Below are 24,918 nucleotides of genomic sequence, written 5' to 3' on the forward strand. Positions count from 1 at the left end.
CAACGTACAAGCTGCTTTGCACATATAGCCATTAAGTGCTTAATTCATGCAACCATTTTGTCCAATTCCAGATCTTGGTCATTTTAAAGGTCCTAGGGCATAAAGTTGGCAACTTTATGCCTTTGCATTCCATATGGGAACCCAACACCTCATTTTATCCATTAAGACTTCCTTTTAGATCTTAAACTCATGCATGGTGCCATAACAACCATCAAGTTAGCATTTTTATGCTTTTAACATGCCAAAGGAACGCATATCTAACATTTCTAACCTCTGGAGTTGCTCATACTCGCAAGAGAGGATCCATGGACTAAAAATGGACTTATTACCAAACCCTAACTCAAACTAGAAAAAGGATTAGAAAGATATGAGCTTTTTACCTCCAAAAGCTCCTCAAGATGTTCTAGATGCAGGATCTAGAAGCTCCCCACGTCCAAGACTTGATCACCTCCTCCTTATTCTTGCAAACACACCAAAAAGGGTTACTTTTGGCACCTTCAAGCTGAAGGATCACTCTCAATGGTAACTAGGGTTTTAGGGACGTTTAAAGGTAGTGGAGGCTGGTAAGGAAGAGGGTCCAAGGTCATAAATAAGATTAAATAGGGCTCAAATCCGAGAATTAGGGTCTTAGCCTTTGGTCTCGTACGCCCCGCGTACGAGCCTCGGCTACCCGATGCGCATACTTGTGTACGCTAAGTGTACATACATGTACGTCTAGCGTACGGAGGGTCCTCTTTTGCCAACTTTAAATACATCAAGGGCTTAGAAATGAAAACCTGGATTTGGATGTTACAATCCATAATACAATATAACATAACAACTCCAAATTACGACCTATGAATAGTGACAAAACATATCGTCATAACTTTTGCATAAAACTCCAAATTTGTCCTCGTTATCATCTAGATTCATGTTTTAACATAAAGAAGGATTTGAAACAATAAAATTTAAGTTTTTGAATTAAGAGCTTAATAAGTGACTTAATGTGCCACTTAATAGTATGTGGACACATCTATTGTTACACATAGGTGACAATTAACTTATGGGCTAATGTCATAAAAACCCTCAATGTTTCAAGAAATGTTCGGTTATATCCTAAGTCCATTTTTATGTCCACAAAAACCGCACATTTGAGGAAAAATTGTCATAATTGCCCTATTTTCCGATTTTACCCTTCTATGGCATTAGGGGGTGTTTGGTTCAGTGGTTTGTTGTTTATCACCATAGAAGCTCAAAGATATGCCCTTCATACTCAACAAAATCCATATATTGAATCAATAACGTAGCGTTTGGTAATGGGACTGAACGGGACTGAACTGAACAGAACAAGATAGAACTGGACTGGACAGAAATAAAATGATTTATCTATATAGCGTTTGGCAAAGCTAGGACTTAATGGAACAAGATTGTAAAATTTCTAAATCATCCTTGAATTTATCAAAAAGTTTATAAATTATTCCCATTTTGTTTTAGGGTATAATACGTTCTAATAATTGTATTAAAGAGTAATTAAAAATAAAAAACTTACACACATCCCACAGATTGGAATTTATTTTTGGCTTTGGCGGCTGCTATGGGGGAATGCATAAATCATGTTATAAAGTAAATTAAAATGGGATGTAGAAGATAATATCCATAATCACTAATAAAATTAATGTAATAAAATAAAAAGGAGAAAAGAAACATAAATGAAATTGATATTTATTCACTGCTATCATTTTTGCAACTTGAAGCCCTTTTGAATAAACAATTGAAAATGTAAGAGGCAAAACAAAAATGTAATAGAAGTAAAAAACTATGGAAGAAATGTTAAACGAGGAGGAGTAGAATTTGTTTTAGGGTGGGTAGTTTGGTCAAATATTTACTGTTCCATTGTGTTCCACCTTTTTGGGTGGGACTAAAATTTTAAGAATTAGTCCCATTTGACTTGGTCAATAACCTCTTTTGTTCCTGTTCCATACATGTCAAACGCCTTTTAAAAAAATCTTGTTCCGTCCAGTCCAGTTCTGTTCCACCCACCAAACGCTTCCTAAAATTCCATATAACAATCTCAGTTTGGCCATAAGGAATCAATTCCCATGAACAAGATCGTCCATTTGTAACCAAAAAACCACCACCACCTGTGATATGCATCACAATCACCATCAAATATCAAACATCAATGCTACCATCACTGAAATCCATCACTGCCACCACATCTACATTGACGTCGTCCACCACCACAACCTCCCTTTCTTACCCATATCTAAACTCAGTGCCTAGATCGATGCCATCGTTGCTCAAACCTAAAAATTAAACCCAAATATGATACCCAAAAATTAAACTCAAAAACCATAGATGAAATCAAAATCGTGGTTAGCAGCACAAATGCACAATCTTGAATTAAACCCAAATGAAACCTAAACCAAACTTACATTTTTTTTTCTCTAATTCACGTTTCAGAGAGTAGAGGCGAAGGAGATGATGGTGATGAACAATCAAGGGCGGCGGTAGGAAGTGGGTCAAGTCGCGGGAGTTTACATCTGATGAACAATCAGGGGCGACGGCGGGAGTTGGATTTCATGGCAGTAGTCGGGAGAAATGGGGGTGGAGTTCCGGGGAAGAAAGGTTACACCGTTTGATTCATTAGACTTGAGGTTCGATTCAGAGGGCAGAAACGATCTTTAGGGGGTACTCGTCGGTTTGCTCAGCAATCGAATGAGGTGCTGGAACGGTGGTGAGCAGGAGATGGTTGCCGGTGGATTTCTGGCTCATTTTCTCTCGGCAGGAAGCTCACCGGTGGAGTTGTTTTTGGTCTCCAGCAACAATAGAAATCGAGCAAGAGGGCACAGGTGTTTGGGTGACAATTACTGAAGAAAGAAGAAGGTGGAGGAGGGGTTGCTAAAAATGGTTGGAACGAGGGTGACACCCCCCCTTTCAAACTTGGTTTACCGGTGATGGAAGGAAAAGAGTGAGTAAACCAAACACACCCTAATCTTAGAACCAAACACTCCTAATGTCATAGAAGGGTAAATCGGAAAATAGGGCATTTATGACAATTTTTGACCAAATGTGCGGTTTTTGTGGACATAAAAATAGACTTAGGATATAACCGAACATTTCTGGAAAATTTGAGGGTTTTTATGACATTAGCCCTTAACTTATCAAAGCACCCTAAAAAGGAAGTGGAGTGTGTAAGGAGTTTCTAGAAGAATGAGGTGAAAAATACCTAATACATTTCCTTATATATATATATATATATATATATATATATATATATATATATATATATAGAGAGAGAGAGAGAGAGAGAGAGGGTGTTATACTAGCCTAATAGAACGAGTTTGATAACATGTATTAAGTAGAGTGATTTTATTGTATAAAGTGATTACATACTACACTAACACAAAGTTGAACAATCATTGTAAGCTTGAATTTAAGATTGATTTGTGAATGTGATAGATTCATAGTGCATTATTATTATTTGTTATTTGAATCATATCATTTTGATTCACACAATAATATGAGGTCCTTTGATTTGCTTTTCATTCTGATCTCTCTTACGGATATAGTGTTAAAAATGTACTACATATTGGCAGGGCCGGTCCATTGGTTTTTAATGCCCTGGGCAAAAAAGTTAACAATGCCCCAATACTTGTATTAAATCTATATCATAGTTAACTTTAGAAGTTTCTAACAAGTCCATTAAAGTTACTTGTAAAGTAATAGATTCTAAAAAACAAGTCAAACAAAATTGTAATGTAATAGATTCTAAAATACAAGTCAAACAAAAATATTAAACGTGAAGCAGGAAAATGAAATCTAGATACATTAAACTATTAAACTGTGAAAAACACCCTTAATGTCATTATCTTAAATGTCTAATTATAATATAATTAGAAAACAAAAATGTCACTGTGTTCATCAAGTTGTAGTATACTCTTTCGAAAAAAATAAAAAAGTTGTAATATAATCTCAAAATTGAAACAAATACTCTTCAAATCCACTATCAAAACTGGAAACAAGGAATTAGCAACAAAACATTGTTAGAATTGAGCAACACCCAATTAAGAAAATCGTCTTCAAGGTCATAATAGTCCAGCTAATCTATCCCTTTAATATGCTTCGAAACTAAACTCCAGGTCACTTTAAATTGACAATATTAACTAAATACACATCAATGAGGTAGAGGCTATAGTGTAACACCCGGTTCCTGGTACGTATTTAAATTCAAGTAAGTTTATGTTTTGCTCTGGGACTCGACGAGTTGGAGGCCTAACTCGTCGAGTAGACTCGATATTTACCGGGAAGTTTAATGATCTACTCGACGAGTCGGGAGACCGACTCGATGAGTAGAAGCTGTCCGGATGAAACCCTAATAATTGGGGTTTGCACCCTATTTAAACAACTTATAACGCCCCAACACAACCTCCATTGTTCCTCCCAACCCAGAGAAAGCCTTAACTCGAACCCTAAGCCTATTTTGAGTGTTTTTGAGCTTTTTGGTGACTTTTGTGTGCATATGAAGTTGGAAGAGAAGGAGGAAGCTTGGGATTTCAAGTGGAAGCTTGTAGATTCAGAGGTTTTGCTTCATTCTCAGTTCATTCAAGGTAAAAAGCTTGAACCTTGACCATCTATCTCTTAGATCTTGTTTTGGGGCTATTTTCTACCCCTTTTTATGAGTTTTGAAATTATAGTCGGATTTTGTGAGTGTGTTTGGAGTTACACTTCAGATCTGGAACCATTGAGAGTTCCCATGGCATAAAGGTGCCAACTTTATGGTCATGGGAGACCCATGCTTCTTATATACCTCTTTTTATGGCTTTTGAGCCAAAAACCCCCATGCATGGACGTCAAGATTGGAACTTTACGTATAAAATGGACCCTAGGAGGTCAGATCTATTGTTTTGATGCATTAAGACCCATTATAATCGACTGAATAGTTTTGGACAAAGAGGGACTCGGCGAGTCGCTTGGGTGACTCGGCGAGTCGGGTCGCGTTTTCCCCCAAATGTTTTCTGGAAATGGTCTTTGGTTGAGTGGAAGGAACACTCAGCCTGTTAGGGGTTTGTGATAGACTTGAAGATCAAAGGACTTGACGAGTTCAAGAGGAAACTCGGCGATTTCAAGGCAATGTCCCAACCACATGAAGACGGACTCGATAAGTTAAAGGATGAACTCGGCGAGTCATAGACTGAACACCTTCATATGGATGAAGATGAACTCAACGAGTTCAAGGACGAACTCGGCGAGTCGGTTGAAGATAGTTTGATGTGTTGTTGAAGACGAACTCGTCGAGCTCTTGCTAGACTCGACGAGTAGGGACGGGATGGTAGTATTTTGTGGACATGGGGACTCGGCGAGTTGGTGGACCAACTCGGCGAGTCGAGTCAACCAGATGTTGACTTTGACCAAAGTTGACTTTGACCAAGGTTCTGACCTTGACTTGGACTTGGACTTGAGTTGACCCTTGTAGGGGTTATGAGTATGAAATGGTAACTTAGAAAGAATGTTGTGTAGGGATCGAGGGGTCGAGAAGAGTTGATTTCCGTACCGAGGACAGTGCAGACACTACACGATATTGAGGTGAGTTACCTTCCAGTAGAAGTGGGTCTAAGGTCACAATGCCGACCCACTAGTAGGAGTTCGTAGTTAGATAATTGTCTGTGTGATAATTATTTGGTATGCCATTATCTGTTATGTTCTATGTGCCAGTATGTTATGATTTTATGTGGTAGTGGTAGGGGTGAAATAGTCCCCGATATCCGATTGAAATAAACCGAAGGGGAGGCCAACACCTAGATATGCTAGGCAACTATTCGGTTGAAATAGACCAAAGGGGAGGTCGGCTGTTGGATTAGTGTCTAAGCCCGTAACTATATTTGGTATGTACTTGGCCCGGTTGTGCATGGTCCTTTTGGGTTACCTTCACCAAAGTAACTTGATAGGATGATTTATGGAGAAAGAGAGGTTATTATGGTTTATTGATATATTATATGAATAATATATTAAAAGAGAAATCATGTAGTTTAATTAATATTAGACAATAATTAATTAAGAATTAATTTTGTGGCTAAAAGACATTAATTAATTAAAGGGGACTAGAACTGTCAATTGTGTGATAGTTGATATTGGGCTGAGAATCCTCATGGATTAGGGCATCGACGAAATTAAGGATGAGTCCATCTTAATTTCGTCCAAGGAGGCCTTATTCCAGAAGGTTCTCAAGTTACATAGGGCCTAAGTCATCCAATTAGGGTTTTGACTGAAACCCTAGAAGCTCAAGTATATAAGGACCCTTAGGGCTAGCAAAATCGGCCACTTGATCCCTTGGAAGCTTGGAGTCGATTTTTGCCTCTCATCCTCTCTCCTATACATCATTCTCTTGCTTGTGGTGTTTGTAATCCATTATAGGTGTTACAATTGTGACACTAAGCTTCTTGAAGATCAAAGGATTCTTGCAATCATTGAAAGGTATCATCTAAACTAGTTCATTATAGATTTCGATTTCAATGTATGCTAGATTAGGGTTTCAAGTCTTGGATGAATTGCATGTACAATAGAGAAGCCTAGATCCAAGCTTTAGGGTTTTGTTTGAGCACATAGGAATGTTCTTTTGTGTAAAACTCATCAGCCGACACCTAGATATGCTTGGCTAGATATGTTATTGTATGGTATGTGGTATGATGGGGGAACTCACTAAGCTTCGTGCTTATAGTTTTCAGTTTTGTTTCAGGTACCTCTTCAGCGAAGGGGAAGGAGCCGACACGGTAGCAGCGCATCGGACACACATGATTTCTGCATTTTGAGATCCATAGGATTTGTACTCTGACATTATTACTACTTTCTGTTACGATTTTGAGACATGTGATTATGGTTTGATGACTTGAAACGATGATGATGTTGTTTTTCAGTAAATGATTTTATAAATATTATATTTAAAACGAAATTTTTTGGTCTTGAAAATTGGGATGTTACAAGTTGGTATCAGAGCCTTGATTTGAGGGATTCGGGCACACCTTCGGGGGTGTCTGGACTCAAATCGAGGGCTTGTAGGATCTTTATAAGAAAAATGGTTTTCTAAAAATTTAAAAATAAGGAGTTTGGGAAAAGAACAAAGTGTGTGATGCGTGCGACCGACCGAGCTCAAGTAAGTTTTCCCTAAGATACCCATACATAATATGCTATGTTATATGATATGATTATGAGAGCTGCATGTTAGACTAGGGCTAAGGATCTAGGGAGGATGCCTTGTATGCCTGTTATGTGATTATGAGAACTGCCTTCTAGATTAGGGCTAAGGATCTAGGGAGGATGCCTTGTATGCCTGTTATGTGATTATGAGAACTGTCTTCTAGATTAGGGCTAAGGATCTAGGGAGGATGCCTTATATGCCTGTTATATGAGTTTATTGAGCTATATGCTAGGGCTGGTTAGTCGGCAGTATGATAGCCTGATTAGGTTATGCTTGGTAATGGTTACTCAATGCACGAATGATGCTTGCTTTGTGCTTATAGGGGTTCCCACTAGCTTTAACTAACTAGTAAGCGAATATGTAATATTATTCGCAAGCTAGTTAGGGAAAGATGGTAGGGACTCCTTGTGTAGTTGATGGCGGAGAGTAGGTCGGAGAGTGCCCTAGGACAAGCCTAGGATGAGGTTAGTTGGAAAGCAGTTTTAGTGGAAGGGACTTGGTGAAGTCGAAGCAACCCTTGAGGAAAGTACGGATAGATGTGGAAAGTAGTATGGGCCCGTACTACTGGAAGCAGAGGATCCGTACTCAAATCAAGGAGGGCTAAGATCGAACTAGGGAACTTGGAGAGTGTGTGAGACCTCTCGAGAGCATGTATGACCATGACGTTTATGTGTCTTATTTCAGAATGGTGGTTACGCGTCATGGAGCAGGAGGTTCAGGGTGTGGATCCGGATCAGGATCAGGCTCGGGTGCGGGATCCACACATTTAACCTACTTCTATATTTGTTATTATCTTTTTGTAGCTTATGGTTAGTTTATTATAAGCTGTACAAAGAATTTAATATTGTTTTTATACATTGTACTTGTATATTTAACAAACCCGTTACTTTAAAAGGGATCAACTCAAATATGAAACAAAATAATTCATGACGGAAAGCCACCATAAGTTTAGTCCGTGTAAAATGAACGACAAATATAAAAAATATTTGGCCATTATACAAACATACAATGAACAAAAAAGGTGATTCGAAGTTCCATAAAAATCTCATCCTATCGTTGTCCCTTTCTTTTGATTTGTTATTGTTTGGTCGTGCTATATTAAAAAAAATGGTAAGCCATTAACAGGACCTACATACAAAAAAAAAATCACAGGTCATTAGGCCATCTCCAATGGGAGTTGAATGGAGAGTTGAATGGGAAGTTGATCCCATTAAACTCAAAATCCCCATTGTGGGTTAATGACATGACATTCAATAGAATGGGGAGTTCAGTCCCCATTGAACTCTATACTCTCTCTCCCCACACACACACATATAATGAGTGGAATGTATATGCATCAATCCATTGAACTTATATGAGTTTAATGGAGTGTAGAGTTTAATAAGTAAAATTATATAATGAGTGGAATATATATATCAATCCATTGAACTCATATGAGTTCAATGCATTAGAGATGACCTTAGGTAAGAATAAAATCATCCATAGTCACTGTCCCTATTTGTGACACCATTCAGTTGATATCATTTTCAATTTACATCAACTGACAAAGAAAGGTCCTTCATAAAAAAAGGAGATGTATAATTGATAGATTTACCACTTGAAGCAAATGGTGAGTGACAACAAAAAGTTTTAAAGAATAAATTTAAAAATCCCAATCAACGAATTGTGCTTCTCAATATCTTGAAAAAGATTGTTCCAAAATATGCAAAGATAAAAAGAAAGTTAAGAGTGGTAACAAGTCATGAGTATCACTCATGTAAGACATTAACATTCAAACAATCGTGGGGAAGTACCACATGTTTGCAAAAAATCCAATATTTTCTTAGTAAAAGCGATAGAGTATGATTTCCAGAAAATCCAATATTTTCTTAGTTAAGTGTGAAATGAATGCTCCTATGTTATGCGATAATGAACCCTAGAACGACCCGTAGATTTCCTCTTATAATCGCCCAACGTATATAAGTTATATAAAATTCAAGTTAAATAAACCGTTGAATGTAATGGGTCTGCCCTAGGTCCACAACCAAACAAGGAACAGGAGATAAGGCGGGCCCACCAATTCTAAGTCGATTGTGACTAGATTCTTATATAACTCTAGCATATACACTTACCAATTATAGCTGAAACCTAACAATTCTAGATGAAATGTAGTTTTAACAGAAATATGTTTCCAAAGAAAATCCTATATTTTCTTTATAAAAGTTATGTGGTCCTAAATCCCAGGACCGAAAGTAAACAAGTATTTTCCATACTTAAAGTGATTCATGCAAGTTTAAATCGACATAAACTCGTTTGATTTAGAGGTAAACCCTTTTTCAAAGTAGAATTTCCATGTAAACTTGAAAGATTGTTAACTACCTATGTGAGTCGCTATAACCATACTATGACGAGAAATAACATGCACAACGTTTTTCAGACGTTAAGATACTATGACTCTTGTCACCCGTAGACCTGCAGGTCCCACTGTAGCTAGCAGCAAGGTGTGGGGTGTCAAACCCAATATAGATCTATACACAATTATCATGCTCTCCCTACAAGAGACTCTGGTTATAACTTACAGGAATTGGGATCCCGTACTCGAACGTACGGGGAGAGAATTGCCTCACAACCTAAGTTAACTAGTTTACACATAGTTTGATATTAAAACCTCTTCCGTGGAGGAAGAAAAATCACCTTCTTTGAATAAATAGTGATATGAAATCCTTAAACTATTACTATTATAGTTTATCACGTATGATATGAAAAACCCATTTGTTTTGAGAGTAAAACCTTTTTCGTGTAGTAAAATCCATAAACTATGCTTATTGAAGTTTATTATATGTGTTCGAAACGAATGAGTAAACCTTATCATGAATGACTAAATTTCAGTTTAAGATGATAAACTAACAAGATAATACATTCAATATTTAGAACTTATGGTTATACACTTTGCTCAACATATTACAAAGTGTTATGAAAGTTATAAGCTGTTAACTAGTTTTTAACCGTTCTGCATTGTTTTAGAAAAATCATAGAAAAATCATACGAAGTCGAAAACTGAATCCGTAAATTCTGAGAGTTCATAAAATGTGTCTAGTTTGTTCATAATTTTTATTATGATTTTTGGAAGTCTTTAACTTGTGTTAAAATGTTCATATTCACAGACTGGACCGAATTCGTTTTTGAAATGATAGGCAGTTTTGTAAAAATCACCATAAATCGTAGAAAAATCGTATGGTGATGTGAAAGTAGTCATTTTAAAGGTATGAACCTGAACTATTTGCACATAATACAGTTTTGAAAACTAAAATGTTTAAGTTGACCAAAACAGTCCGTGAATGGAGTTGAACTTTTCTGATGAAGGCTGTTAAATGAGTTTAGTTGTGTTCTTGGTGAAGGGCTTCGTTTCGGGTCTTAGCAGCCTTAGAACCGGAGTGGCTTGGTCGCTGAATTGGGTCCGAGGGGGAGGGGACTGCGGTCCGAGCAGGTACCGCAGGCGGCTCATCAGGAGGGACCATAGGCGAAGATCGGATGCGGTGCTCCATGTTCGATGGCTGCGGTTCGATGGCTGCGGTCCGATGGCTGCGGCTTGATGGCTGCGGCTTGATGGCTGCGGCTACTCAAGGAGACTCCGGTCTTGGTTCTTGGGCTTCGGCTCAAGGAGGGTTTGGTCCCTATAGAGGGACTTCGGCCCTAAGAGGCTATTTTCCAAGGTATCACCCCTTTTCGAATGGTTTTTCACCAAGTCAAGTGTCGGGATGCCCCAAATGATTACAAAACTCAAAAGAGGTTTCGAGAGAGATTTCACGTACTTGGAGAGATTTGGGAGAGATTTCACACACTTGGAGAGATTTGGGAGAGATTTCACACACTTGGAGAGATTTCTCATACAGAGAGAGATTTTGGGAGAGATTTCACATTCTTGGAGCGATTTCTCCTACTTAGAGAGTTTTGGGAGAGTTAGAGTGAAAGAGATTGGGAGAGACTTCTTTTGTGACCTTTTTGAGTGTTTGGCTTCGCAACGCAAGGTTCTTACACTCTGTTAAGCCTTGTTATGAATGTTATACGCTCTCGAGGGGTATGGAATAATGTTTTATCGAGTAGATTCATCACTTGCCCTGATTAGGGTTTAGAATTTCCGAACACGTGAAAACTCTAAGTGATACTTTGTATTACGATTGCGAGTTGTTCGATAAGAAACATAATGGAAACCCTAATATACAAGGGTTAGATGAGTTGACCGGTTTGACTTGTTGACTTTAGTTGACTTTGACTTGGCCAAAATTGACGGTTGTCACATCATCCCCCCGTTAGAAAGAATTTCGTCCCGAAATTAGTGTTTCGACTGGGACTTCAAGAATTTGGAGGAAAGATGGGGGAACTTTTCGTAGTATAAGAAATCGATATGGTGGGGAACAACCCGCCTGATGTTTAAATGACGACCTTGGAATTTCTTATTGTGACTTGAGCTGAGTCGATTTAAAGGAGTTATTGTTTTGGAATGATAATGTATTCTACGTGTGCCTTTATGCTCTCCGCTTTATACTTGGTATTACCACTATGAATATTTTACAATGTAATTTGTGAGTACTAGTATTACGAATGCTTCAACAAATTGTGATGAAATTCGCGGTATAAGTCCTACCAATTCTTTTATAATCGCTTGATGTAAACTACTCGTATATCATTAAGATTACAAGGGCATTCGGATGGGTGACCCCGCCTTAAGCCCACAACCAAACAAGGAACAGGAAATGAGGCGGAATCACACATTCTAAGTCCGTAGAATCTTAATGATATATGACCATAATGTTTACACTAGCCATCATAGATTCACTTGTAAAAACCCTGCGTTTTTATATAGGAGGTACGACTTATTTGGGTTTTGTAGTGTTCTCGAGATTTATGGTTGGTATACTTTAATCAATGCTAGATTTAGTAAAAAAAAAATTTTAACGTCGATGTCAGAAACACGTACTGATATTTATGGGCGGTTACGGAGTGGTCTCTCCGGCAGTGATCGCGAGCACCCTTCCACCATCACCGGCATTTCGTGCACTTTGGCAGTCCCTTTTAAAGTGTCCCGTTTCGCCGCACTGGTAACAGGCTGGGCTAACTCCAGTGCCGGGGACCTGGTTGATCGGTCGTGCTGGTGCCTTATAGAAACGGACAGTGTGCCCCTTTCTGTTGCAATTTTTGCAATGCATCTCTCGGCAAGCCCCAGTGTGATGGAAGTTACACTCGTTGCATTTCGGAAGGGTTCCAGCGTATCGATTTATGGGTGCTGGCGTAGCGTGGGTTGTGGCAGCATGAACAGCAACGATCTGTTGCTTCTTAGTGAAGTCCTGGGCTGGTTGGTCCTTCTTGTTGTCCCAGAGCTTCCTTTTGTTGTTTCCTCCTCTTGCTTGATCAGGGGTGGTTGTCGTAGTGTCACGGCTGGCACGATGGTCTATGAGTTGTTGTGCCAATTCCTTGGCACTCTCAAAGGTAGTTGGTCTTGAGGCCAACACGCTATCCTGAATTTGGGGGGACAATCCCCATAGGTATCGCTCCAACTTTTTGCTTTCCGGGGTGACCATAGCGGGACAAAGGAGTGCTAGATCACAGAAGGACGGTATAGGTTGCAAGGTCAGAGCCTATCATCTTGAGGTTCCACAGTTCTTGCTCTAGCTTTTACACTTCGCCCCTTGGGCAATACTCTTTCAGCATCTTTGCCTTCAAGTCCTCCCAACTCATCGAGTTAGCCACTGTAAGCGTCAGTGAATTAACATGGCCGTTCCACCAAGTAAGGGCCCGGCCGGAGAAAGTGCGAGCTGCGAATTTGACCTTGCTCGCTTTGGGGCACGCACAGATCTCGAAGACAGATTCGGTCTTCTCGAACCACTGCATCAAATTGATGACTCTCCCGCTACCATTGAACGAATCGGGTTTACTATTGATGAAGTCCTTAAAGGAGCATTCTCTAGAACGCCCTTGGCTATCTCCTTGAGTGGAGTTATTAGTACAGCTCCCTGTCCGTCCTGCACCATCAGTGCTGATTTGGGAAATAGCAGCTGCCACCGCGGCCGTGACCGCAGCTTGGAACATAACAGGATCATATTGGGGAGGCGGCGGTGGTGGATTTGTTTGCGTTCCGCTAGTTCGTCTAACAGACCTTCGAGGCGGCATCTTTCTGTTATAAAATTTCAAAGACGAAATGAGTATAAGTCTTTTAGTAATGGTTATTAGTCGGGCGTCGTAAAAACTAGGTTATTAGTTTTCAAGTATAGTATTTCCCGATTTTTCGAATGTGGAAAACAATTCATAACAGAGGTCTATATAAATAAACTTATGAATTTAGTAGAAATGACTCGATTGTAATCTTGTGATTTGTTCCATGCCCGATCCACCCCTAAGATCACCCAATGTATACCAGTTGTGTGTAATTAAGGTCCGATAGGCCGTTGAACTTAATGAGTCTGCCCTAAGCCCACAACCAAACAAGGAATAGGACCTAAGGCGGACTTACCATTTCTAAGCCGATCGTCTCTTAATTACACATAACCTTGAGGTATATATCAAGTAATCTTAGAGTTACCATAAGCAAATCGTTTGTAATAACAGGTTATGAGATATGTGGTAAGAATAAAATAAGGATATACGACGAGAGTGACTCATGGACTTACTCTCCATAGCCCAACATCACAATTGAATAGCACGATTGAATGTAGATCTAGTACTAAAAGATGAAAGCATTTGGATAATAATTTCCATGAGATTAGATATATGTCAATAAAACTGGAATTACAGATGTAACAAGTTCGGGGAAAACAAATGACCTAGAAGTAGGTCTTACATCAACCAAGATGGGAAAAATTTTGACAGAATTACGACCTATTCAAGGCCTAACAGGTCTAAGTTTTAACAAAGATAGGAAATTAGACTAGAGTTTTACATAACTAATTTATATCCAAAAGAGAAGTCGAGGAGACTCTATCTGCGACGAGAACTACTAGAGTGGGTCCTTGATCCTGACAGAAGGCGTTCTATGTCCCTCATACGCCTTTCAGATCTTACTTGCTGAGCTCGAAGTTCCCTGACTTCGGCTTGGGTTTCGGCAAGTTCTCTCTGCAGAGCTGCATTTTGGTTCTGAGTTCTTGCATGAGCAGACTCCAGCTGGCGGATGCGGCCAGTGTTAACTCCAGTGTCGGCATTAACCTGCAGGATTTGATGGATAGCCGCTCTACCCTGCTCATCAGTACGAGCAACCCTGCGGACTAGAATGGGCAAGATTCTGTCCGCTGAGCCTCCCTCGCTCAAGTCATAGAAGCTTCGGTCTCCGTTGTAAGGTAACGGATGACCTTGCTCGTGACTCCATCTGATCAAGTTTGTTGCCACAGAGGTGTGGGGCCTTGAAATGCTGGACGGGGGTTAGGATTTGGGTTTTGAGCTACTGGGGGTAGGTTGTTGACTTCTGGCTCTGAGTCAGAACCATCAGAAAACCTTCAGCTTGGTGATCATCCAAAGGGATTGGGTGATCATCTTCTGGCTCTTCCCCTAGCCATCCTGCATTGCCGTTGTTGGGATAGTACGGGTCTCCGGGAAGATGGAATCCAGCCATGATATCTACGCGAGAAAAGGGGTAAAGAAATAATTAATAGACGAACTAACTAGATAATTACTTATAGGGGTGATCCTTATTAGTCACGTCTATAATTACATAGTGCATACCAGTTATACATAACCTGAGATAGAATAGACCTTCGAATAAATGACTCTACTCTAAGTCCACAACCAAACAAGGAACATGAAGTAGAGCAATAGTCATAGATTCTGAGTCTATAATATCTTTAATTATGTATAACCTTAGCGTATGCACTCAGTCATTATAGACCTACTAATAGGGGTCTTTAGTTTTCACATAAGTTGGTTATAGTATCACCAAATACTCCTATAGTATTTTAAATATTTGTCTTATGTTTTCGATGTTTGTTTGTAGATAGAGTTGGTAAGTTTTTAGACTTGTTGCAACGCCACAACCATTCTCGGGCATATGTTAATCACTTCTGGGTCAGACATAGTTGATCAGGCTATATCATTCCCAGACCTGACCATACATCCCCAAGCCTACTTGTGCCGTTCAACAATCACAACTTTTGTTTTGTTCTAGTACGATGTTGACCTTAGTATGTATGCATGCACGTATACTCTTAACACGAAACTATTTATTTCTAAAAGTATAGTCTTTCGAAAATGTTTAATCAGAGACTTTAGTCCCAATGTATTTATAGTTCGTATATCTTATGTGGTTCGATATACTTAGTTCACTATAAACAATGCTCTGATACCAATCTGTCACACCCCCAAACCAAGGATGGCGGAAACGTCCGGGGGTGGAGGACTTCATGTATAGTATCACAACAACGAGTATAATAGTGCTCAAAGTAAATACAACCATCATAAATATAATTGAAAAGGTTACACCGTAGTATATGTTTACATGTTTCAAAATCAATTACATTATGATGACAAAATGAACTGTTTGACGATTTTAACGTCCCATCCTCAAAGTACTGATGTTTTCCTGTTTCACTGATTTCCTGAGAATACAAGTAGTTTTGAAAAGTGTCAACAATTAAGTTGGTGAGTTCATAAGAGTTTTGTTTTAGGAAGAAACCGTTTTCCTTGTAAAAGCGATAGAGTATGATTTCCAGAAAATCCAATATTTTCTTAGTTAAGTGTGAAATGAATGCTCCTATGTTATGCGATAATGAACCCTAGAACGACCCGTAGATTTCCTCCTATAATCGCCCAACGTATATAAGTTATATAAAATTCAAGTTAAATAAACCGTTGAATGTAATGGGTCTGCCCTAGGTCCACAACCAAACAAGGAACAGGAGATAAGGCGGGCCCACCAATTCTAAGTCGATTGTGACTAGATTCTTATATAACTCTAGCATATACACTTAGCAATTATAGCTGAAACCTAACAATTCTAGATGAAATGTAGTTTTAACAGAAATATGTTTCCAAAGAAAATCCTATATTTTCTTTATAAAAGTTATGTGGTCCTAAATCCCAGGACCGAAAGTAAACAAGTATTTTCCATACTTAAAGTGATTCATGCAAGTTTAAATCGACATAAACTCGTTTGATTTAGAGGTAAACCCTTTTTCAAAGTAGAATTTTCCATGTAAACTTGAAAGATTGTTAACTACCTATGTGAGTCGCTATAACCATACTATGACGAGAAATAACCTGCACAACGTTTTTCAGACGTTAAGATACTATGACTCTTGTCACCCGTAGACCTGCAGGTCCCACTGTAGCTAGCAGCAAGGTGTGGGGTGTCAAACCCAATATAGATCTATACACAATTATCATGCTCTCCCTACAAGAGACTCTGGTTATAACTTACAGGAATTGGGATCCCGTACTCGAACGTACGGGGAGAGAATTGCCTCACAACCTAAGTTAACTAGTTTACACATAGTTTGATATTAAAACCTCTTCCGTGGAGGAAGAAAAATCACCTTCTTTGAATAAATAGTGATATGAAATCCTTAAACTATTACTATTATAGTTTATCACGTATGATATGAAAAACCCATTTGTTTTGAGAGTAAAACCTTTTTCGTGTAGTAAAATCCATAAACTATGCTTATTGAAGTTTATTATATGTGTTCGAAACGAATGAGTAAACCTTATCATGAATGACTAAATTTCAGTTTAAGATGATAAACTAATAAGATAATACATTCAATATTTAGAACTTATGGTTATACACTTTGCTCAACATATTACAAAGTGTTATGAAAGTTATAAGCTGTTAACTAGTTTTTAACCGTTCTGCATTGTTTTAGAAAAATCATAGAAAAATCATACGAAGTCGAAAACTGAATCCGTAAATTCTGAGAGTTCATAAAATGTGTCTAGTTTGTTCATAATTTTTATTATGATTTTTGGAAGTCTTTAACTTGTGTTAAAATGTTCATATTCACAGACTGGTCCGAATTCGTTTTTGAAATGATAGGCAGTTTTGTAAAAATCACCATAAATCGTAGAAAAATCGTATGGTGATGTGAAAGTAGTCATTTTAAAGGTATGAACCTGAACTATTTTCACCTAATACAGTTTTGAAAACTAAAATGTTTAAGTTGACCAAAACAGTCCGTGAATGGAGTTGAACTTTTCTGATGAAGGCTGTTAAATGAGTTTAGTTGTGTTCTTGGTGTTTTAACTTGTATTCCCCCCCTTAAAACTTAAGAAAAAATGAACAGATAGGGGTATGAACTCACCTTGAGTGATTTCAGTAGATGGATGATGGAGAAAGGTAGTGTTCAACTCAAGAACACTAAGAAGATGCCTTGAAGGTTCGAAGATCTAACATGAATGTGATGATGTTTGTGTAAAATATCTATGATTTGAGTAGAAGAAAGTGAAATAATTATATGGAGGATGAATATACTTACCAAAAGTGGAAGAAAATCTTGGAAGAAGGCCCTTGAATCTCGAATTTTAGTGAGAGAATTGAGAGAGAAAATGTGTTTAATCTTTGGTGGAAGAATGAGAAAATGAGAGAGAGTGTTAGGAGAGAGGATAGATTTCAGCCTTAGACAACGAATGGGGTTGGGAAATGATGGGAAAAGGACGATGAATGACCAGGTATGGTGGGGGGGGTGTGGGCTGGTCATGGAGTGGGTGTGGGTGGTTGCTTGTGTCATAAACTAAAGTAAAGTCAACACTCCACCTCAAGATCTTACTTAATAGATTTTATTCTTAATTAAGGATTTCCCTAAAAATCTGCTGAATTTATGAATATATGGGGTCTTATATGTCAAAATATAAGTTTGGGTGAAAATCTCTCGTTAAAATAATTAAAAACGGGCTTAAAACGGAGTCGTGGTCGAAAACCGGGTGGAAAGTGGCAAATCCGAAGTCAGGGCTTGGTTTCGGGTCTTAGCAGCCTTAGAACCGGAGTGGCTTGGTCGCTGAATTGGGTCCGAGGGGGAGGGGACTGCGGTCCGAGCAGGTACCGCAGGCGGCTCATCAGGAGGGACCATAGGCGAAGTTCGGATGCGGTGCTCCAGGTTCGATGGCTGCGGTTCGATGGCTGCGGTCCGATGGCTGCGGCTTGATGGCTGCGGCTCGATGGCTGCGGCTACTCAAGGAGACTCCGGTCTTGGTTCTTGGGCTTCGGCTCAAGGAGGGTTTGGTCCCTATAGAGGGACTTCGGCCCTAAGAGGCTATTTTCCAAGGTATCACCCCTTTTCGAATGGTTTTTCACCAAGTCAAGTGTCGGGATGCCCCAAATGATTACAAAACTCAAAAGAGGTTTCGAGAGAGATTTCACGTACTTGGAGAGATTTGGGAGAGATTTCACACACTTGGAGAGATTTGGGAGAGATTTCACACACTTGGAGAGATTTCTCATACAGAGAGAGATTTTGGGAGAGATTTCACATTCTTGGAGCGATTTCTCCTACTTAGAGAGTTTTGGGAGAGTTAGAGTGAAAGAGATTGGGAGAGACTTCTTTTGTGACCTTTTTGAGTGTTTGGCTTCGCAACGCAAGGTTCTTACACTCTGTTAAGCCTTGTTATGAATGTTATACGCTCTCGAGGGGTATGGAATAATGTTTTATCGAGTAGATTCATCACTTGCCCTGATTAGGGTTTAGAATTTCCGAACACGTGAAAACTCTAAGTGATACTTTGTATTACGATTGCGAGTTGTTCGATAAGAAACATAATGGAAACCCTAATATACAAGGGTTAGATGAGTTGACCGGTTTGACTTGTTGACTTTAGTTGACTTTGACTTGGCCAAAATTGACGGTTGTCACATCATCCCCCCGTTAGAAAGAATTTCGTCCCGAAATTAGTGTTTCGACTGGGACTTCAAGAATTTGGAGGAAAGATGGGGGAACTTTTCGTAGTATAAGAAATCGATATGGTGGGGAACAACCCGCCTGATGTTTAAATGACGACCTTGGAATTTCTTATTGTGACTTGAGCTGAGTCGATTTAAAGGAGTTATTGTTTTGGAATGATAGTGTATTCTACGTGTGCCTTTATGCTCTCCGCTTTATACTTGGTATTACCACTATGAATATTTTACAATGTAATTTGTGAGTACTAGTATTACGAATGCTTCAACAAATTGTGATGAAATTCACATTATAAGTCCTACCAGTTCTTTTATAATCGCTTGATGTAAACTAGTCGTATATCATTAAGATTACAAGGGCATTCGGATGGGTGACCCCGCCTTAAGCCCACAACCAAACAAGGAACAGGAAATGAGGCGGAATCACAATTTTCTAAGTCCGTAGAATCTTAATGATATATGACCATAATGTTTACACTAGCCATCATATATTCACTTGTAAAAACCCTGCGTTTTTATATAGGAGGTACGACTTATTTGGGTTTTATATAGGAGGTATGACTTGGCCAAAATTGACTGTTGTCACACTTTAAACAAGGGCCAGTCCACGACTTTGGTTTGAAAACACATTTTTGCCATATAAACTTGGATATAGAAAAAAAAGTATAATATTCCTTTCTTGTCTTTTCATGGGACACCCATTTCATCTCACCAAAATCTAATTCATAAAAGTCACACCAATCTTTTGAGAAATAGTGCCTCATATAAAGTTTTTCACCCGAACTTAGAAACGTCTTATAACCATTTGGATCCGGAAGATTCTCGGTTTCAAGTAACATCAATCTGGGATGTGGATTGAGTCTCATTTCACATAATTCAAATTTATGTCTTGTTATTTCACTATAGTTTACGGTATATATCTTCCCCTTGAAAGCATGAAATTCATCGATGGAGTAAGGGGAGGAGACAAGATTCCATGCTCCTTCACCCGCTATTGAGGACCATATTTCACGGTCGAGTCTATTTTCCACAGTCAATACCCATCCAGGTATTGAAGGTGAAAAGATAAGAATAAGCCTGACTCCTTCATACTCAAAAGCATCGAAATCAAAGGGGCCATTCGGAAAATGAAGTTGATGTGTCGTGATAGGATTCACAAGCCAAAAGTCACGCGTTTCCCTCCCATAAAACGCCAAGTAACCACAAGTTAACCCAACAAAATTCCGGCCAACCAAACGGGGAAGAATGGTTTTGAACTTTCTTCCATCAAAGTCCTCTAGATAGAGGTAACACTCCTCTCTCTCATTAACATTAGTAGATGTACTCATGGACATGGGTGGTCTGGATGCCATAAACCTCTTCCAGTTGGAGAGTGCAAATGACCTCCATGACTTACAAACTCCACTGAATGCAACAAAATCAACAACTCCCAGTCGCATCATAACTAAATCATGGTTAAGTTCTAACCAAGGTGCCACACCACCATGGTCATAAGTCTTGAACCTCTTCTTCCTGCTAGAAAAATCATCATGATTCTGGTTTCCATTCCTACTCCTTGGCTTAGCCATTCCTACACTTAGCAAAAGTAAAATAAATATTTAAGATCTTTGTAAATGCAAATTAACTCCACATAAGATACACATATGCACAAACACTATTCTTCTCATATAATTGAATTATACAAAATATTGCATATAAAGAGAAAACAAGCACATAGATGACAAGGATCTTGAAGTAAAACAAGCACAAAATGTCTACAATCTGATTGTGCCTAGACACATTAAAAGTCCTAGACGACACAAAGTCGAAATTAAGGTGATGTTTGTTTTTTTTAGAAAAACCTCTTCAAACCACTTTCTGTTGCGCGGCGCAGCACACGCGCATTACTCTCTCTCTCTCGCAGCAGTTTGTTTTTTGGAAGACTTCAGACTGCAAAACCTCTGCACGTGTGCTACGTGGCACAACACTTGACTTGTCTCTTCAAACCTCTTCAGCTTTCAATTTTTTGAAGTGTTTTTTTAGAATTTTGGTATAACTTATTTTTTTTTAACTTTTTTTTAAACTTTTATTTACGGATTTTATACAATTTCTTATTATAGTTTCCACAAATTTTTTTAACTTGATTTTTTAAAAAAAAAAAAAAACTTTGATTTTTTTTAACTTTTTTACCGTTTCCGTTAATAATATTTTCAGTTTCAGCTTCATCTTTTTTAATGTGTGTAATTTTTTACGAACTTTGTAGACATCGTTTGCAATGCTTTCTTATTTTTTTTTTTTTTATGTTTTTTAAAATTAGTTTTTTTCTAAAATAAAGCTGTTAGCTTCTTTTATATTTTTGTAAGTTTTTTTTTAAAAAGTTTAATATTTTTGTTTTTTTACATGTTCTTTTTAGTACTCTTTTAATGTTTTAAGACTAGAATTATTAAAATTTCGGTTTTGAGAACTATTTTAAGTTTATAAAATTAGTTTATTTAAATTTCAGTTTACTGCAACAGTCTGCAGATTTTAAAAAACAAACATGTTTCTTATTATGGGCTGCAGCCGTTTGTTCCACCTCTTCTGCTACAGAGGATTGCAGAGGTGGTCCGCAGACTTCATGAATTTTCGCTTCGAAAAAACAAATAGCACCTAACAATTCCTACAAGAGATGAATGCTCTGAACATGAAAGGTAATAACTTGAAATTGTAAAATTATTCTCTATAATTTAATAAAGGGTCATACCTACACAACAAGATTACAACTACTGCAACATCTTTCTTTACCCTAACACTTTCTTTACCCTAACACTTACAAAACCTTATAATTACATGAAACCAGAATACCAAACTCAACAATGTACAACATGTGTCCTAATTCTGACGTCACACGAGCATTCAACCTTTTCTGTGACATCCATGAATGAAAGCAATGTTACTGTTTTTTATTAGACAATATTAGAAATCAAAAACATGAAGACGATTACTGATCAATTACAAAATCTGTAAAGAAAGCTGCTTTTGATCGACTTGAAAAAAATGCATTACTAGTATACAATTGGCTGAATAATCTACAGGATTAGTTAACCTCTGAACCAGAAAAACGAATCTAAATTTTTTGTCATTACCAACTCAAAAGAAAAAAAAAATCAAATGCTTACATAAAGAATCAAGGATGAAGAAACCAATAACCCGACTACCAGCTTTCAATTGCTCAAAAAAGTGAGATTAAATGCATATAATAAGATTAGAAAACCCAAAACCATCAAGGTGTGAATTTGTATAGTAACACACTTCAAGAAATCAATAAACATTCATGCTCTGATTCACTCATTACTTCAAGAAGAGAGTACTTGATCGCATATATATAGAAATAATAAAACCGAAAGTAGAAATATTTTACAAAAAAATTACCTGATTGAGGGCTGTTGATGATTTCAGTAGAAGATTGATAATTTTTATACCTAATCGGGGCAACGATATTTCTGCCACTTCGGGCCCAACTTCTCCTCAAATCAGGGCCAAGAAACCAAAATTGGAGGAAAATTGAAGAAAGCCCGATTCCCAACCATATGGAATAGTTATAAATAAAACAATTTTTATTAAGTATGGAAGAATAATCCTTTTATTATAAAATATTTATTATATTTTAAACTAAATATGACAAATGAGATCTTTTTTTCTTTTGTAATTAAGATTTTAACTTTTTTTTTAATAAAAATTACAGACTTTGTAAAAACTTTCTGAACATAAGATTTCATTTACACTATATCAAGTTTCATTTTGTTGGGAAAACGTCATTTAAAGACCACTACAAAGAAAAAAAAACTTCAATAATTGCTTTCTATAAAAAATCACGATGTACATAATATTATGGCAAATTTTGTAATACGTCAGAACAATTCTGCTTTACGCAAAAAAAGAAATCGCAATATGCTTAGCAAATTTTGTACAACTAAAAAAAACGACATCATATAGATGCAAAAACGCTTTCTCAGTTTTTCTTAGTACTCCCAATACTAATTTCTCAGTCTTCAACCCTGATTTCATAGTAGCGCCCAATTCATAGTAGTGACTGCAAAAGATAAAAACGACATTGTATAAGGACAAAACCGACATCATATAGATAAATTCGTAAACTTATATATATCCGGTGTTGAATATTTTATGTTCATTTAAAACGATGAAATAAAAATTACTGAAATCGTTCCTATGGTTTGATCAAAAATACGAGTTTGGTCCCTAACTTTTTTTTGCACTCGGACCGTCCTTATAGTATAATTTTGTTGCGTTTTTCGTCCCTCACACACTTGAAAAGACCATATTATCTTTTTTTTTCTTTTTCAGTTTTTATATTATTTATTTATTATTTATTAATTAAAAAAGTAAATTAAAAAATATATGGTCCCACCAACACACTCCTTCTCCCTCCCCTTCCCCTCCGTCAACCTCTGATCGTGTAACCTCCGGCAGCACCTCCGTTAACCTCCCATCATCACCACCATTCACATCCGAAAACCACAACCAGTCACCACACCAAATTAATTGAATTTGAACAAAAAAAAAACAAACAAACTTCATGTAATCACAACCAAAACCTAGAATCCAACAAAAAAAACTTGTAACCTGTAACTAAAATCAAAATCAAACAAGAAAAAGGTTGAACGAAAGTGCCGTCGGAGGTTCCAGAAATCAAGAACAACTAGCTGCTCAATCCATCAATTAAAAGGTAATCCTCCATCTGAAAACACTAACCTCGACCTCTGATTCATCGATTTGTGTATTTTGAGTTCATCAACAGTTCAGAAGCGATGAAAATGCATAATGACTTTGGTCGAAGAACTAAAGATTTTCAGAAGCGATGAGGGTGGTGGATTGATTCACGTAAGGCGATGGTGGTGATGTCTCCTATTTCAGAAAACACTTGTTTCAGTAACACGATGGTGGTGATGGTTCTAATTTCAGTAAGACGATGATGGTGGTGGGAGATTTGAGATACAGGTTGAGTGAAGATATTCAATTTCAGTTCCAGAGCTTATATTGCATTGCAGATCTTCGATTTGAGTTCAAGATCTTGTATTGCAGATCTTCGATTTTCAATTTAAGACCTCCGCCGGCAGTCCAATGGAGGAACGAGAGGGAAAAAAAAGCACAGTGAGCGTGAGTGTTGTTAAATGATCAAGCTCCCTAACACTCTAAAACTAACCCAAAACAGAGGAACACAACAATATCAAAATCACAGCAAGTGAAAAACAGTAAAAAGACAATGATTTACGTGGTTCGGCTTTTGATAAACCTACATCCACAAAGCAACAGGGACACCATTTATTATCAAACTGTGGAGTTTACAAAAGTTCACTCAAAACACACACATTCTCAATTTTCTGCACACCTTTAGATTACTATCACACGTATCTTTAACCCTCAATATGTAATTGCCTTGCAGTTACTTAATGCACCCAATTTATTAACATAAATTAATATTGCTAATAAATAGGCATCACTAGAAATTGAGCCATATTTATAACAATCTCCACCTTGGTGAGATTTCTACCAACACTGTGAACCAACACCAAATACCTCCACAAACTTCACAAAAAAAAAAAATCTATGCTGCTCCAAATGAAATCAAATTGATACAATATTAGCCAAGTCTTTGCAGTGTTCAAACTTGGCTAAACCAACAACTTTAGTCAACATATCAGTTGGGTTTTCTTCAGTTGGAATCTTCTTCAAAACAATTTTCTTTCTTTCTAAAACTTGTTTCACAAAATGAAATTTTACATTTATGTGTTTAGTTCTAGAATGATACACCTGATGTTTAGCCAAATTGATTGCACTTTGACTATCACAATAAAGCTCCACCTGATTTTGAACAATACCCAATTATGCAATCAATCCTTGTAACCACAAAGCTTCT

At 37.7% G+C, this 24,918-nt stretch overlaps 1 protein-coding gene across 1 annotated transcript; it reads right to left on the reverse strand.

Annotated features, from left to right (window-relative positions):
* Positions 1–1,905: 1,905 nt before the first annotated feature.
* On the reverse strand, positions 1,906–20,590 carry LOC145104707 (uncharacterized). Its single transcript, XM_079041902.1, has 2 exons — positions 19,735–20,590; positions 1,906–2,120 (listed from the first exon to the last, which is right to left on the reverse strand). Exons 1-2 carry the CDS (start codon positions 20,588–20,590, stop codon positions 1,906–1,908), a joined length of 1,071 nt encoding a protein of 356 aa, XP_078898028.1.
* Positions 20,591–24,918: the final 4,328 nt, after the last annotated feature.

Source organism: Lactuca virosa, chromosome 4 (assembly GCF_052849685.1).
Source record: "Lactuca virosa cultivar CGN04683 chromosome 4, Lactuca_virosa_CGN04683_v6, whole genome shotgun sequence".
NCBI lineage: Eukaryota > Viridiplantae > Streptophyta > Magnoliopsida > Asterales > Asteraceae > Lactuca > Lactuca virosa.